This window comes from Anopheles darlingi, chromosome 2 (assembly GCF_943734745.1).
Source record: "Anopheles darlingi chromosome 2, idAnoDarlMG_H_01, whole genome shotgun sequence".
Lineage (NCBI taxonomy): Eukaryota > Metazoa > Arthropoda > Insecta > Diptera > Culicidae > Anopheles > Anopheles darlingi.
In genome coordinates, this window is record NC_064874.1 from 6,437,501 (window position 1) to 6,455,000 (window position 17,500).

General features: G+C 50.3%; 1 protein-coding gene across 2 annotated transcripts in view; it reads right to left on the reverse strand.

Annotated features, from left to right (window-relative positions):
• LOC125950927 (uncharacterized) overlaps nucleotides 1–4,188 on the reverse strand; it is a 15,098-nt gene extending 10,910 nt beyond the window's left edge. The window contains exons 1-3 of one of the 2 annotated variants that reach the window (XM_049679320.1): nucleotides 2,631–4,188; nucleotides 1,097–1,134; nucleotides 897–947 (exon numbers count right to left, since the gene is read on the reverse strand). In XM_049679320.1, the coding sequence (XP_049535277.1) occupies nucleotides 897–947; nucleotides 1,097–1,134; nucleotides 2,631–2,671 (130 nt within the window). In that variant the 5' untranslated portion in view covers nucleotides 2,672–4,188. Of the gene's footprint in view, nucleotides 1–896; nucleotides 948–1,096; nucleotides 1,135–1,401; nucleotides 1,854–2,630 lie in introns of those variants that run through there. The other variant, XM_049679321.1, reaches the window with a different exon arrangement.
• Nucleotides 4,189–17,500: the final 13,312 nt, after the last annotated feature.

Sequence of the window (17,500 nt, forward strand, 5' to 3'; positions counted from 1 at the left end):
TTCGGTAATAAAAAACGAACCAGTAACGTAAGGAACGAGAGCCGAGTGTACTGGGTGGACACAACACAACCGACATATCACAAAACGCAGCCACGCAGCTGTGTGCTGGACATGATGGCCCTGCCGTGATGATGGTGGTGGTGATAGTGACTAAATGGGTGAATGGATAGTGGAGCTGGGCGCTATGAATGGACGCGCTATGCTGTACGGAGCGCCCTTATTCCGTACATATTTCTGCATCTGCATCCCCGGGGAGGGTGTACGACACCTCGTACAGCACAGGTGGTGGGTGTTTTTTTTTTTTCGTGTGTGGAAGGGGGGTGAATTGGTTCACAGTACTACTTTCACTGCGGCCGCTTTCACGTCTCGAGTGTGAGCGATGCGATGCGCCCACCGCCACAGAATCAGCACAGAACGGCCACGATTCTATTTTGAGTCGGCTCGGCAGCAGAAGCGCGGGAAGAAGGCCGCATCGGGTGGTCCGAGACGCCCGAGATCCGACCGTTGCACCGAGAGAATTATTTCTTGTGCGAGCGATGCAACCGCGGATAGGATAACAAACATTTTGCGTCGCTCGCGATACACATAGCCAAATGATGTTGCAATCGGGGCGTGGGATTCTATTTTGTTTTTTTCTTGTTGCTGTTCTGCTAGTTCTGCTGCCACATCTGGACGCATCTTTTCAGCGAAGGAATGCGCGAAAATTCATTCGAAACTAGAGAAAACCATCTGAATGGGGGCTGGATTGTGTTGCTGTGTACCGTTCGATCTGAACGAGAGAGGAAGCGGCCACATCGTGAAATGGTCATACGGGTGTTGATGAATGGGTAGATGGATGGTGCGGGTGGTAGTGGGTGGTTGTTTTGCATTTGCATTCGGTACGGGATGCATTATACCATCGTTTTTAACGGCAAACTGTAGATCGTCGTCGATATGTGAAAAATCACCTACAATGGATGGAAAAATAAGGATAAAAGAGAAAAAAAGCTCCATTAGTATTTCGGGCGAATATCTTATGTGTATCCTGTGTGTATGTGTGCATATGTATGTGTGTCATGAGCCTGTCATGAGTGGGCGGATGTCGATTAATGCTTACCAAGAGTATTGTCCTCGGCCATGCTAATCAGGTCGTCACTGTGTAGGGTTGTTGTAGTTGGCCAGCAGCACCGATGTGAGAAAAAGAGGCACGCGTATACAGGCGAGGAAGAGAGGAAAAAGAAAGGAAGAGAAGAAGAAATAATTAGAATCCTGATAACTTTTTTCTTCTCGTCACTTTCACTTTCCCCTTTTGAAGGAAAGAAAATCCCCCATTCAGCCACTTAATGATAGGGGAAAGGGGTTCACGGTACTAGTCCAGAGGCACACAGGGACTATACGGGGTAACAAAGACAAGTGAAACACCTTTCTCCTTTTCCCTGCATCCTGGCTCCGTGCACAATGGATCCTTGCTGGTTGGCTTGCTTGCTTGCTTGCTTGCTTGCTTTCTGCTTGCTCACTACTTTCGTACACAAATGTCGAAATCCAGGAACTACGCTTGGAACTACGCTTTCACCAAAGCACAGCCAGAAGAAGCCGCGCAATTGCGTCGAGCGTACGGATACACCACCACCATCACACACCACGAAGGGGGGGAGGGCACAGAGCAAAGCACTCGATTCGTTGGCGTTGATTCAACCTCCCACACTCGGTACACTCGGGACTGCGGGAGCCCCAAAAAGCCTTTACTTCTTCACGATTCACCAACTACACGATGGAGGCGGCTGGTAGCTGGTATTTTCCAACGCACCAACGCACCAGATAACAGGAAACCTTCCCTTCAAACTCGCACTCGCCCAATGGACAACACAATGGTGCAATGGGAACAGAACCGAATAGAAATTGAAGAAGGGATTTTCGAGGAAAAGCGGATAAGCTATCAGAAGGAACTGCCAAGCTGCCTAGCCTGCTGCTGCTTATGACAATCGAGCTGGCTGCTGTTTGACGTACTCTACAACTGGTGAGAACAGAGAGGGAGAGAGAGAGAGCTCAAGCGAATGAAAATGTACAGCCACAGAGAGTAAGGAGCATCAAGCGTGAGAAAATGAGTGGAAATTCCTACGTCGAAGGATGAGTTTTCTGCTCACTACGCGAAGAGGATACAACAAGAAAAGCACGCGTACAGTGAGAGTGGTTTGTGGGGAGAGGGAAATTCAACAAAAAAAAATCGCGCGAGAGAGAGAGGCGCGTATTAAGAAAACAAAGAAAGCGCTGATGGTGGTGCTAGTAGTAGAATCCCCCATCATCGTAGTAGACATCATCGTAGCGAGAAAAGGGGAAAACGAGAGCCAAACGAGGCGCCATCTCCGTTATCGCTCTTCTTTTCTCACACAAACCATGTTGTCGGTGGGTATGCGAGGGTGCTTTTAGGCTGCTGGCAATCCACCCACATCGCGCGTTCCTTCCCGTCCCCTATCAAAAAAAAAACCACCGCCTACCCTGCCAATGCACCACCGTAATCAATAATTGTACGAGATGATGATACCCGCTTATAGAGGGGTCCGTTTGATTGCATCTCACCATTGCACCTGTACCCCGTGTTTCATCCATGTGTGTGTGTGTGCGACACGCAGCTCGCCTCTTGCAGTAATTACCTTATTTCTAAGCAGTCTACATCGTAGTCGAGCTTATTCATGATGGGAGCCGTTTTGAAGAGGGAGGTTTTCGCTTAAGGTGTGTGAGCTCCGGTGAGGAACCCAGCAACGGCGGCAGCAGCAGCAGGAGGCCTACGAAATCACTTCAGACACCCGGAACAGGCCGACCGACCGACCGATCGAGTGCTGCGTTTTTGATGAAGAACACTGTACGTAGCACCAGGCCGACCAGGACTGCACCTCGTCCTACGGAAGCCCCGAAAACGCGCTCCTACCGCGGATGTGATCGTGGCCACACACGGTTCCTACCGTGGGGTTTTGTTTGTGGCCACCCCGTTACTGCTACTACTACTACTACTGGCTGGTTGGCTGCCTTGTGGCCGCCCTGACGCCTGGACAACACGCCTTGGTTACGCCTGGGTGTGCGCGGGTGCGCGCCACACGCCGTCGTCTCTATTGCCGAGCGAGAGTGTGCAGAGAGGAGTCCTCGTCGTCCTCGGGGTGCGCACTGTCACAGCCTCTCTCTCTCTTTCTCTACTGCTTATTTCCTCTCTTTCTTGCTCTTTGCTCTCGGTATGCACTAGCGATGCACAGGACTCATCAAAACACCGAAAACACTAACGCCTATTGTTGATGTTCACACAGACACACAGCACAACAACACGCGCGCGTCGTTATACCTTTGGAGCAATTCACGCCAACAAATTCTAAACACAAACTATGCTCTCACTACCACCCACTCACACGCACACTTGTTAGCTTCTTCTATCCGTTATCCTAGCACCGCCCGGACGCGCAGCACGGATTGACCGACCGATATACCGTTACGCCGGAGTACTTGTATACGCGATTGGAATGCAAGCAGCCGTCGAACGAGGATGCACAGCAGCTGTTGGACTAACTGACTCACTCACGGTGGGGTTGAAATTCGGAAATTTTTGGCGGGTGTTTTATTGCTCTTGCCCTCCGGCATGCATCAAACTCGTAACAATGGAACCGCCACCACAACCACACATGCACGAACACGCACCGCGAACCAACAAAAAGTGTCAAACCGCTTTCGCCAAACTTTTGAATCACCTACTTTGACTCAGCAACCTCAACTCAGGCCGGAAACTGATGAGAAAGCTGGAACGAATAACGTTGTCGTTACACGCCGACCGACCGACAAACCGAAAACATAAACGAGGAGGCGCACTGGACGCCGACTACCGAAGTACCGCCTGGGTATGGAGACCCGCCGCGACCGTTATTAGGGAATCCTCGAGTACCTGGGGCAGTTTTAAACGATACCGTCACCGGCACACAGCGAGCGATGATAAGACCCGACCACGATGTACACTCGCGAATTCGTTCGTTTTTGTAGGCGTTTAAATGGCTGTGACTGCGCCGGCCAGTTGCCAGAGAGCCGATGTTTACTGCGCGACGGTGCGTAACTGAATGTGCGGTGCGCGTGCTGCTGATGCGACTGCGATCGCGAGCTCGACAGCGCAACGAGATAGCGCAGCAGCAGTGGCGGCGACGGCGGTAACGGCGGTGGCACCGGTGGCCACCGCCGGCAATCTGGAATAAACACTTTGCACACTCAGACAACCATAGACGCCGATGTTGTTGTCGTCGTCGTTGTTGCCGTCGTCGTCGTTGTTGATCGGATCGGCGGGGAAGAGACCTCGCTGTGCTGACGACAGCGGCCGAGCAGCCAGACGACGCCGGACAGACAGATAGGCAGATCGTCCGGACGTCGTCGACATCGCCCTCGTGTACAGTGCGTCCTGCATTTGAGCGAGAGTAATCGGTGTTTTTTGGCGTGTTTTGAAATGGCGCAGGATCGAAGCTACTAGCGAATGGTTAGAAAATTTACTATAAATAAGCAGGATCATGTAGTTTGAACATAAATCCAGATTATTTTAGTCGAGTTCAGTTGCATTATTTCGTCAACTTTCTTAGTCAATTGGGGTGCATCTTTTTATTTTACCTAAACACTAAATCGAAGATAACTAGATCAAAATTTGAACTCTAGATTCGAAACCCGTTATTTAAGAATTTGAAAAATGGAACCGCACTGTTTGGATGTCAAGTGCACACGTTTTCCGATTCGATGGGCTGCCGTTTCGTTCGCACAATTCTCGCGACCTACCTTGGGAGTAGGGGGCGACTGGGGGCTGTACTGCACGCTGCGGAAGGCGGTACTCGATCTCGGCACGTGAAACGAACTATTGATGATGATGTGTGTGTCGCTAAACCGCCAGCGTACAGCGTACTCGTTAATACTTTCACGTTTCAATGTTTGCATCAGTCTGTCTCTATCTATCTCTCCCTATCTCTCTCTCTCTCTCGCTCTCTCTCTCTCTCTCTCTCTCTCTCTTTCTCTCTCTCTCTCTCTCTCTCTCTCTCTCTCTATCTCGCTCTCTTCTTCCCTGCAACGGCCTGCATTACGATCGGTGGGATTTAAGAATTAAACCCACCGCACAGCGATTAGAATCACTCCCGGGGCACCCCCAACCACCGAAGTCAAACGAGACATTGAGCTTTGAAGTGGATTGCAGGAGATACCGCGGGGAATCCGCGGGGTTACGGATTTTCTTCTGTTGATTAGCAAACATTCCGCCTCCACTTTTCAGTTGCGGTTCATTAGTTGTATGTAGTTTCCGTTCGTTGGCACAACGTGGCTTTACAAGTTGCAATCAATCTGTCCACTCAATTTAGTAGCGAAAATTGTGTGAAATTGAAATTTCAAATGTTGCAACTGCGACAGCATTAGGCCAAGGTGTAGATTGACAAACGTCGCTTTCCGCGATTGCATTTTGATGTTCTAGAACTCACGTAGAGATGACGAGCAGTGCCGGCACCAAGTTGGCATGGCAAGGCGAAGAAAGATGTCTCTTCGATTAACATTATCTATTCCGGAGGCTTCAGCGATCATGATTACCAAACCCATCGTACCATCCAGCTATCTGCGACGCGCCGACCGTTTATCGGAACGTGCGATTTGTGGGTACAGAACCGACGCCGGTCCCTAACCGAAAAAAAAAAACAAAACTACAAAAACCCGGAGAACCAGGTAGGTTGCAGTTGCGAGGCGCACGGTTGCACCGCGTATCGAATCGAGGCAACTTTGTAGACGACTAGAATTGAGGGCGAGTCAAATGCAGCGGCTCCACTCGCCACTTTCCAGCCACCTTGTGGACAGTCCGCAGCAAGAAGCTTAGTGAAGCGCACGACAGGGGAGCTCGAGCGCACGTTACCTTGAATTGATCAAATCCGAGTATTATGCAATCGGCGGCACTAAACGGCAACACGATCGGCGATCAACATCAACACCGCGGTAGCTTTTGGCCAATGGTGTTCTAAGCGCGTATCCCGGACCAGGCGGAACGTTTCATGTGCAGCAGAGCAAAGCAACACTTTTGCCACTTTCCTTTACCGCCACCGCCACCGATTCCCCCTCCTTAACCCACCCGTTTAATGTCGCATTTCGGGTGGTTGTGAGCTGGGCGTATCCTTGAGCTAGAAATTGCGTTTAACCCGGTTCGCCAGTAGTCTCTGGTGCCACACTGGGACCACCTTTACCGTTTAACGACTCGAAATCGCTGTTACACAGACCACTGGCTGGCTGGTCGCTGGGTCGTATAGAATCATTTCGATTCTGTCGCGCCCCAAGTGGTCTCGGTGGTGCGGCTAATGGATTAATAAGCTTTCGGAGCGTTTGCAAAGGCCTCGGACTCGGACTCGGACTCGGTGGCGATCTGACGGGGCGCTAATGAGGCAAACTCGCCCGGCAATTTGGCAAAACAAAGAGAATGAACCCGCGACGTCAAGCGGCAACATATTAGCCATCCCAATACCGAGATATGGCGTCAAAGCAGGCCCTTGGCCGGGCCAGTTGTGACAGTCGGTTGTGGCCACTTTCTAATTAAGTAATATTGTGAAACACAGCCAGGGCCAGAACCAGAGGGCTGAGTTGTCATCTTAATGGGACTGCTGCGATCACCGGGTATACACACGCGCACACACGCGCACACTCACTTTATGATAGGTCCCGGGGGCGAGCCGGCCTGGTATCATTATCGGTTCCCGTACTTCCTTCCTCGCTCGCTCGCTCGCTAGCTCGCTCTCTTTCTCTCAGTGCCGCTTTTCCGGTCAATTGCGGAATTCTGAGTGTCGCTTCCAGCGAACAGGGAAGAACCCTGTGACTATATGGCACGCCATCGAGTATCATCATCATCATCATAGTCTTTCGCATCGCCCGTTAGTCGTCGTTGCTGGCCGGGAATGCCCTGTAGGCGCTTCTCATCGCCGTTGTCGTCGTCGCCGTCGTCGTCGATGCCGCACGTGCACCGTATGGTTTTCGAAAAGCAATTATCGCCGTAAATTGTGAATGTCCGGTGCGCGGTGCTGGTCCGTACGGTAGCACGATCCACCATCATCAGAGATCGTCAATGTTCTGGACCGTCAATGCACACACACACACACACACACAAACCTCTATGGAAAAACCGTTTGGAAAACTTTGCATTTGAATTGACAACAGCAACAGCAAGGAATGGAGTAGCTGCTTCGAAGGCGCATTAAATCGAGGTGAAGACGATTCGTTTTGCGAGCGTCCCAACCGCGAACCGAGCGAACACCGAAATCTGTCATTGACCGACCAGGCCGGCAGGCAGGCAGGCAGGCAGGCAGGCAGGCAAGCACGTCCCGACCACCGATCGAGCTGCTCATAATGCGCGTTGGCGTACCGCAGAACGTGTTTTCGGGCCCCTTTTCGTGAGGGTGATTGTGTTTTGCGACGCTCGTTGGTCAGCGAGGATTGGCGAAGTTGGTTGGTTGACAACGGAAGCAAAGACGGGAAACTTTCATACCGTCCGCACCCTCCCCCCAATGATCGATGTTTTGCCTCCAAAATGAAGCCAAAATTCACCAACACCAACCCCAATGGTGGCCCACGCATGCACGCACGCACGGACGCACGCACGCAAGCGCATGGTCGTGTCGAAAATTTAACGAAAAAAACTTCATTCGAAATGCATGACACATCCGATAAGCTGCGACCCGACGATCATGATCATGATCATGACGGTGACGATGATGATGATGATGATGATGGCCATGATATTTCGTGCGATCGAGCGATTGTTTATATGGAAACGGCTTGGCAAGGGAAGGGGAAGAACACAATAATCAAATTGGAATCAGTTTGCGCGAATGCACGGCAGCAGCAGCAGCGGCAGCGGCAGCGTCGCGAATGACTCTGCACACAAGTCCCCGTCCGTTCGTCCGTCCTTCGCGTCGTAATCGATGACGCCTGCAGGGGTGGCAGTCGCTTCATGTGACAGCGATCATTATCATCGAATGGTGGTCCCTTGGAGTGGGGCAGGTAGGCAGGCAGGCTGGTAAGCTTTATCAGGGCCCAAGGGAAGGCACTGTCATGACCAGCAACAACAACAGCGCCACCATACAGCGCTGGCTGACTGGCCACGGGCGTATAGCGAAGAAATGGCCACACCGGTGACCGCGGTTACCGGATAACCGCGACGGCGTAATGTTCGCTGATTGCTACAATGAATAGGAGCGAGCTGGCGTTAAGATATGGCCCGGAGATCGATCGATACGATTCTTGAATGCGCCCCGATATTTTGTCGTCATTTTTTGTTTGTTTCGTTCCGTCTCGTTTCGTTTCGCGTTTGGGTTTTGGGACAACGGCCAAATAATGGTGCCGAGAAAGTGCGATAAAGCGCCACCTTCGCTACCATGGGAAGGGCGAACAGGCGAGGGTAATATGGCGGGACGCGGACTCACGCGCACGCCGCTGTGACTGTGACACGCAGATAAGCAATAAATATTCATTATTGCGGCCATTGTAGAAAATGGAAATTAATAATAAACCCTTACGGTACAGGAGGGTGTTACAACGGCTTGCGAGCATTCGGGTGTTTGGTTGCAACGATTATGGGCCCTGTGGCGTTCCCCGGGAGTTGTCACTATCGTGTGCTGCCCTCAAAAGGATATGAAATCCTTTCGGTACATCTGGACACTACAAGGTACTATAATTATTTATTTATCATTTCCATTATGGTATGCTTGTCAGCAGCATGATATAAAATGCTTTGGAATTGGGACAAGGACATGACCGCAATGAGGATTCTAAGTCTAAGTGTTTTTTTCGCTCAAAATTTAGTTGATAGTATTGCAGACCGGTATTAATTAGTTAACCCTAAATCCAGCAGCTGCTTTGTGCTGTAAAACCTCTTCCGAAAGGAACACATCTAAGAACATCAATGCCAAGGTGAAACCAATTTATCGTGCAACTCCAATTAGCATCATTTCTTTGTTTTGGCTCTCGATCGTAAACTGATCGCTACCAATCCAAATATTATTGAAACGCGACAAAACATCAATAAATAGGTTAACATGTTGGCTCAAATAAATTATGCTGCCGCTAGACAGTCTCCAGGGACTCCAGTCGTGCTCGCGCTCACCGCTCATAAAAAACACTTCATTAGTCAGTCGTCATCGACGGCCGATCGTTGGCCGATCGTCAACCGATCGTCTGCTCGTCGAATGTATAGTAGTCACCGAGTCTAGCGCGTACGTTCGCGATCGCAAAAATGGAGAACATCGCAACCGAAAAGACCGCGAACGAATACGCGGTCCTGGAAGGCTCACTAATACCCCCTTGTTTACACACACAAACACACACGCACACAACCCCCACGGCGTGCATCCGAAGAGCTACAAATCCCCCCCGGGCGGGGGGTGGCGATGGAGGTCGCGATTTGTGATTTTTTTTCTCAATCCACCTTGACGCCCTCCTGCACATGCTGCGCGCAGAAACGAGTTTACATTCACCAGCCAGCGTGAGCCAGCGGCCGGGAATTACCAGATCCGATACGAACCGATCGTACTCGTACCGAAATCCATTGACACGCGAGGACGATCCGGTTGCTTGGCGCTTGTGTAGCGGGGGAACAGGCCAGCATCGAAACGTACGATGATTCGACGATGCGCTCCTCGTACGACGACGATGGCGACGGCGACGACGATGACGGTAGGCAATATCATCATTCAGAAGGGGAAAGAAGCAACGTGAGGTGGTGGGGAGGGAGGAAAGAGGAGCTAAAAACAATATCTTCGCAGCGAGGCGCCTAACATCGAACGCGGTTGCCTTCGAGCGCCATGAATCGCCATTATGGACGCGCACGCGATCACCTCCGCCGTGGCGGCTTGGCGTAAACACACATCATGGCCACCACCACCGGTACGAGCATCAACAACAACAACAACAACAGCAACAGTCACATCAGCGGCAGTAATAACCTCGCCGAACCACTAAAGCGGACACGGCGCGAGTGACAAGCCGAAAATTGATAAGAATCACCGTCGATCTGCCGCGTGGCGATCGAGCGACCGGTTGGATACCGTACGTGCTGCTGGCTGCCTGACTGGCTGGCTGGCTGGCTGGTTGCGAGCCGCCGCTTACTAAGATCCGCGTGGACCAAGCCTGCTACAGCCCTAGAACGCAAATATGTGTCAATGTGTCAGGCAGGCTGGAGTGAGAGAGCAAATATAATTTCATAAAACAAGAAACAGAGCCACAGAGAGAGAGAGAGAGAGAGAGAGAGAGCACGGTGGTGGCAATATACTCCACTATATACTTAAGAGCACGAGAAGAAGAAAAAGTGATTCGGAGAAGTGGCCGCCGATTGGTGAGAAGACCGCCACAGTTGACAGAACGAATGATGAACGCGCTGGCATCGGCATCGGCATCGCCTTCGTCGTCATCGTCGTCGACATCACGGTGATCTTGACTTACTCCGTCCTAAGACCGGCCGCTAGTGCGCCCAGGCGGGAGGGGGGGAGAGCCAATCCTAAGCGCCGTTTCGCCGGTATGGTATGATCATGTTTTGGCTGGTGAGTGGTCGATGCGAGCAGCGGACTTTCAAGTTCAAGTGTAAAAGAAGTATAATTGGAACGCGTCGACCGTGGGGAGCCCCCGTAGAAGCTCAGCTCCTTCTCCTCTCCTCCTCCTCCTCCTTCTTCTCCGTGACACGACACAGCTAGACAAGTTCGAAAGGTTAGCCCGAAAAAGGGGAAGGGGAGAAGGAGGAGGAGGAGGAGCGGGAGGAGGAGAGCTGTCAGTGTAGAGCAGCACGGTTGGCCGTGGCCTTGGGGCGACCGTTAAAATTATTATATCTGGATCACGAAGGTCGTTTTTGCTTCTTTTATTTATTTCTTTTACTTGCTGGTTGTATTGGTTTTGGGGATGGTCGAAAAAGGGGCGAATGAGTGGCGGGATATTCCGGGGTGGTTTCCGACTCATGCCTGGACTGACTGGTTGCCGGGGCCCTAACCTTCGTCGCAGTACCTTCGGATTGATCAAGGGGCGGCCGGCGTCCTTTAATGACGCCGAAAAGGGTTTTCCCCACCAACCGGCGCCAGGTTGCAATCCAGTCGCTGTCATTGTTGTTGTTGTTGTGTTTGTTGTTCACCATTTTTGATTACCAAAATCAGTTCGTTCGATTTTTAGCTGCTCCCGCATGTGCCATCGTTGAAGTCGTTGTATCGCGTTGCGTCGGCCACGCGGTAAAAGCGGTAGCGGGAATTCAAAATGGAAATCACATTAGCCAACGCGCATGTGTGCTGCTGGCTGGCCGGCGGGCTAATGGGATGGCTATTAGCATCCTCCCCCACCCCTCTGGTGTCCGTGCCGAATTGACAGTTTGGTGCGAGAATCGCTCGGTTCGAGTTGTGACGACTGAAGCGCTGTATCTAATATTCCGGGTTCTGACGAGTTCCACAAAGTTATGTTACCTGCAGCCAAAGCCAATTGTAGGAATAGAATCTCTGACGGGTCCATCAGACAATATCAGAGCAGAGCTCCCTCGACTGAGTGACTCACCTGCTTGGCTCGCTCTTAGGGCCATTGGTGAGTGCGAAAAGACCCGCGCTCGATCGCCATTAATGATCGCGCACTATCTCGATAACCTTTGCTTGACCGGATGTACGCACCGCCCCCCGCACCGTGTGTGTGTGTGTATGTGTGGCCGTGTCCTTAGGCCGTGCGTCCGTGGAGACACTTCCAATTCCAATTCCAATCCAATGGGCCACGAGTAGGTCGCACGACGCGACACCCGTTTGACCCTTTTGACTGCTGCTGCTGCTGCTGCTGCTGCTGCAGCACCGTTGGTGTTGGCCCAGGGCGATCACCGGTGGGAAGGGTGTGAAGCTTGATAAATGGAGTCTTTTTGTTGTTGTCGTGTCGCGCGCCCCGCACCGCCCGGTCAGAACCGGTCGCTACCTCCCGAAACTAGTACGAAGGGTACCAGTTTTGCATCGCGATCGATCGAACGGTCGGTTGGCCGCGCGACAACGCTGATGCAATTGCCAGCAGGTAGCCCAATTAGCATTATCGTTGCTGTTTACGGTTACGCTTATCACAAGAAAGATCATTACCGCAACCGCAGAAGGTGATCGCTGATTGAAAACCATCAATCCCGAGTGGTCAATGCGATCGAAGTGTTGTGCCTCGTTCTTGTTGGCCGCTGCAATTGTTTGTAGACGCACGCGCTGCCCTGCCCTGAGCTTTCCATCAAAAGTGGGAAAGTTTTAAAATCAACAAAAGACTCGCAGCGTTCCGTTCACGTTGTTCCGGTCAGGGCGACATCGTAAATCGTGGTAAGTGTGCACCAGCTCGCACCATTCACACCTTTCGTGGTGGGAGTGATCGCTGCTGCGTCTTCCGAGAGGTACGCGTGCGTGTCTACCTCACGCAACGTATAGGGTCCCAATTCAATTATACACCCCGCGAGAAGGTACATGAGATTCCGCTTAACGCCGGCTACCGTGTGGCCATGTTTTGCACACGTGCGTGTGGCTGGCCCCCGGTGTGGGGGGGGAGGTTGGTTTTGCGGATTTTTATTCGCCAATACACACACAGACCGGGCACGTACCAGCAGCGGCAGGGACCAGGCACCAGCATACATACCGATTTCGCTCTCGATCTCGGTTGGTGCGTTCGTTTGTTCATTAATGTTCCGCTGACCTAAATACACCTATTATTCGTTGACCCCGGTTTGGCTGATCACGGTTTGGTGGAAGGAATTCTCGGTGCGGCGGCGGGGGGATGGCGCTGTTCGTCTCGTGTACGCGGTTAGCGATCGTGTAACGATCGTGCGTGTGTGGGTGCGTGCGCGAGTAGTGCGTGTGTTTCGCTGGCATGTGCTGTTGCGTGCACATTCTTCCTTCCAACTCCCCATCAACCCTACCGATTAAGCATCAATCGAACAATCGACTGCAGCAGCAACAGTTGAGCAAGTTTGTGCATATCCTACGCGAGGGGCAAGCAGTAGGAGAAGCAGTCGAAGAACAGTGAAACCTCCACCATGGATGGATGAGCTGTTTGATCAAAGGATTTATTGTATAGTTCGCTATTAAGAAACTGATAGTTAAAGCAGCTCTGTATTAAAACGATTGATGTTATCCGACGACTGTCGCAAAATATCATATGATAGTCGCGACATCATACAATTTTGGCAGCAACCAGAACGCGCAAGTATATCGTAGATAGCATCTTGTATTCTTTAACCGGTTCCATTCGGACAATGACTTGCCTCCCTGGTGAGTAGGCATAAATACGACTTGTTGTTGGCTTTCAAGTTGATGACGACATCGCACTGAATGATGACGACCAGTCACCGCTTATGAGCCCCTCTTACGTTCTTATTATTTAGAATGGTGACTTCTTAGTCATAGAACACATCTCTCTGTGTTCTTAATGAAGTCATTGGAATTATTCGTATGTATTACATGCATTTTTTAGCTAGATATCCAGAACTGCAACTCACCAGTGGTAATCAGTATACAGTATATATCAGTATACCCTTCTCATGAATTCTCATGCCCACTAACTAATGGAGGCGCCCCAACAATAATCGATTGATAAAAATATGATATTAATATTTCAAAACATGTTTCAAATATTACGGTATTCTCCGTAGCATTTGCCATCCCGAGGTTCGACTGTACCTGCGTGCCTGCACTTGTTCCGATCGCTAAGTACACAACCGAGCACACACATGTATTTTCGTGATGTTGGTGGTGGTCATGGTTACCATGCTGGATGCATGCTACAGATAGACAGAGAGCGCAAAAGAGAGAGAGAGAGAGAGAGAGAGAGAGAGAGAGAGAGAGAGCAACAGCGAGAGAGAGAGAGAAACAGCCAGGGAACGATCGTCCGGGGGGAGTGCTTCGGTGGTTCCCCGCAGAAAATCTGACCTTTTGGGTAGAATAATAAATAATCAAAACCAAGAAGTTATGATGACGCGATGTGACGATTACTGCGGCGTACCACCGAAAGGCCGATTGGGCAGGCGGAAGGTGGTGGAACCGGGTTGCTCGAAGGGCGCAAAACAAGATCGCACAGCCACTACCTTGCCGCAGTTGCTAACTAAAGCACAATAAAGAAAGCAAGTAATACCCCCGCCGGTGTCGTGTGGAACAAACCTGACCACACCGAAAAGGATAACGAGTTTACGCCGCGTACGATCGACGCACCGCGTGGAGCGTCCTGGGTGGGTGATGGTGATGGATGGATCGATGGGTGGTGGTCCAATTCTGGGCCAGGTCAACAGATCAGCAAAGATCGAAGGGGCATAAAGGGCGAAATTAATTTACATACCGTGACCATACCGGTCACCAGCGACACCTCCAACGGCCAGGCACACCGCGGTGCTACTGGTACAGCACTCGCTATCTGATATCTCCGGCGGTTCCTACACGCGCAGTGGTGCGATAACTTCTTCACTGTCAGCCCTGCGTCAACCTCAGCGTTCGCTTCCCCCGTTTTGTTTTGTTTGGATTTTGGCCTCGAACGGGCTTTAATCAAACAATATTATGCAAGTTTCCATCACCCCGAGCATGGCGCTTCAATCTTCCTTCTCTTCTCACGTGCTGCCAGTAGCAGCAGCAGCAGCAGCAGCAACAGCAGCATCAACGACAGCAGCAATGGCATTGTAATAATGTCACCAGTCGCTTATCTTCTCGGTGAGGCGGTGGGGGCAGATTTTTTGTTCTTTTTTAAATTCTTTTCCACGTTGAACTCGGGTTTTACTTCCACAGCGTGTATCGTTGAAGCTTCCAGCAACGGCCGGGTAAGGGGAACAGGTTGGTTACACACATGGAGGAACACACGATGCTGTCCATCCTGGAGGATTGCTCGGTATTATGATAAGCATTTAGCGTTATCATGCTTTTTTTGTCCGTTTTTTTCTTCTCCTTCTTTTCGCCATTCCCTTCTTGAGCCCCGCATTCAAATTCAATGATGCCACAGAATTACCGACGCCTGTGTGTCACCGTAAATGGTTCAAACGGAACAGCAAGCGATCCATGAAGGGGGATTCAGATGAGAAACTACCATGAGCAGGTTGTAGCATTGTTATAACGATTATGAACTTTTTCGAGATATTTTTGATTGAAATTATTTGTCGGCGTTTTTCGAATCAAAGTTTTACAAAAATAGATTTGGGAAATTATTTTTTCTCGACAATGGGACTTCGCGTGTACCAACAGCATAAAGATGCATCGTGGATTGATGCATTAGTTCCTTCAACAAGCAATCAAACTGTCGTTAAAACAATAAACAAACTTCTCTTATCAAGTGATGCCTTAATAATTGCGTTCCTAATATTGAAATAATACGGTTGAAAAACAAACATTGCGATAAAGTATCTCGTTCGACCGGCAAAACCAATAATAACCATTATGGCCCACTGATTGATTGATTGCTCGGTTACTTGTCCAGGCATGTATCACTGTTTATTCGATTTAGTAAATAACATGCGCTTAATTGTAACGATGCATCGATTTGTTTGCTAAACATAGCAATCAACTACATGCTAACGATTGCATGCTCCAATGGGAGTGTTTGGTCTGAAATGAAAAACATGTGTAATGCGATGTACTCCCGAACAATAAACACGTTCCTCCGCTCCGTGGTGTGACTCATTCGAAATGGTTGTTGCTGTTTTTTCGGTAGGTAAGCATTTTCCATCGCAACACCTTCGGTTGATTTGGCTAATTCAACGCTTTAATGACGATAACGTGCCGCGGCGTTCAAACAGGCAGGCCGATCAACGTTCCAACGGTCGGGATTTACAATGCATGGGACGTGAAACATAAAACCTTGCATTTTACAAGCCGTACAGCGATGACACCAACTGACCGACTGTACGACAACCCCACCTCCACAGCCGCCACCACCGCCAGCAGCAAAAGCAACACCCAGCACGAGTAGAATGTCGTAATACGCAATGTCGGTCGCAGCTCATGTATGCGGCTTGTCGAAGGCAGACCGCACTGTGATTTCCATTTATCACCGCAATCAGCCAAGTGGCCGCTAGCAAGCACCGCTAAATGTCACCACGGCAGCAGCAGCAATTGCTGGGTTGCGCTTTCTTTGAAATCCCCACAACATTTAACATACCGCAAACTTGCGGGTTCTGATTGAAATTGGTTCGGATCGATCGGAAATTTCCAACAGGTCAACATAGCGTGAATCATACGCATAACACATAACTACGATCGTCTGGCTGTTCTGGCGTCTGCTTTGCTCTAATTGATCGTCGATCGCGCACGCCGTTCGTTTGTTCTTGTGAAGAAAGAGGACGCATTCTGGTAAGGCCTCAGTTTGTCACCAGTCAGTTCCTTCTTCGCAATCAACGATATAGCACAAAGCATGGCGCTGTGGCCGGGCCGGGGTTTTGCGCTGAATCATGAAATGCGTCTGCAAAGTGAATCATAACTGCCTTGGTTCAGTTAACTGCTATCAAACTGTTTTTGTGCGCAATCATCATCATCATCATCATCATTAATTCTGGTTGTTGTAGTTATGAATAATCCATTATTTTTCAGTTTGTTGAATGAATTCTTTTTGTGTATTTTGTGTTTTTTTATGAATTCTTACAGTTCTAAGTGAGGTCGCAGAGTTCTGTTTGTTCTAAAAGATAATGTTTTTTTTTCAATATTTTTAAAACTTATCATAACCGAATAAGCCAGTAAAATTCTCACAAACCGTTCATTTAAAGTGCTCCATTATAAAGTTGGCCAAACTTTCAAATGGAGGCTCTGAGAACCATCAGTGCAGGAACTGCGGACGATTACGTTCGCCTCGAGGAAGGTGCTTGTTTGTTGTTTTACAAAATTGGCAAGCACGTTTCCTCACGAACTACTTTTCCGCCGCAAACGAATACCGCATGACAATAACAGCACCATCGCCTGGGCAGACCGCCCTGTCCCCTGGCGGAATGGCGTCCCACACCGGGAACGTCTTGGCAGAACGTGAAGCAATCGGCATTCCTCCGCTCCGCTCCCCTCGTTTCTGCCTGCCTGCCTGCAAGAAGTGTATGTTCGTTCGCTATGGTAATTTCGTATGTCAACATCTCATCGTTGATAAGCGATTCCCGCACTCCCGCAGAAGAAGGGTGACACCAGCGGCCCACACACACACACACACACACACACACACACAGACAGTGCTAGGGGCTAAGGGAGACCTTCGCCACCACGATCTCGCACGCATATCGAGACGAATGGTGGTTGGATGGTGTCACCGCAGGATGCAGCAATCGCCCTCGAGGATGAGGAGGCCCTCGAACATTATCACGATCTTCAAAATTGATGAACAACGGGCTTAGCGCAGATTGGTGGGCGAGGAGGGGAGGTGTGAAGCGTGGTGTGGAAAATGAGTTAAACAAATACTACTCGGGCCCGAGGGGGCGTTCAGGGAAGGGGGAGCGATGAGCGCCACGAGATGGACCTAGCTGCTCGCTAATTTAAAGATAACATTTTCTTATTTGAACCTAATTTACTGCTCCAGC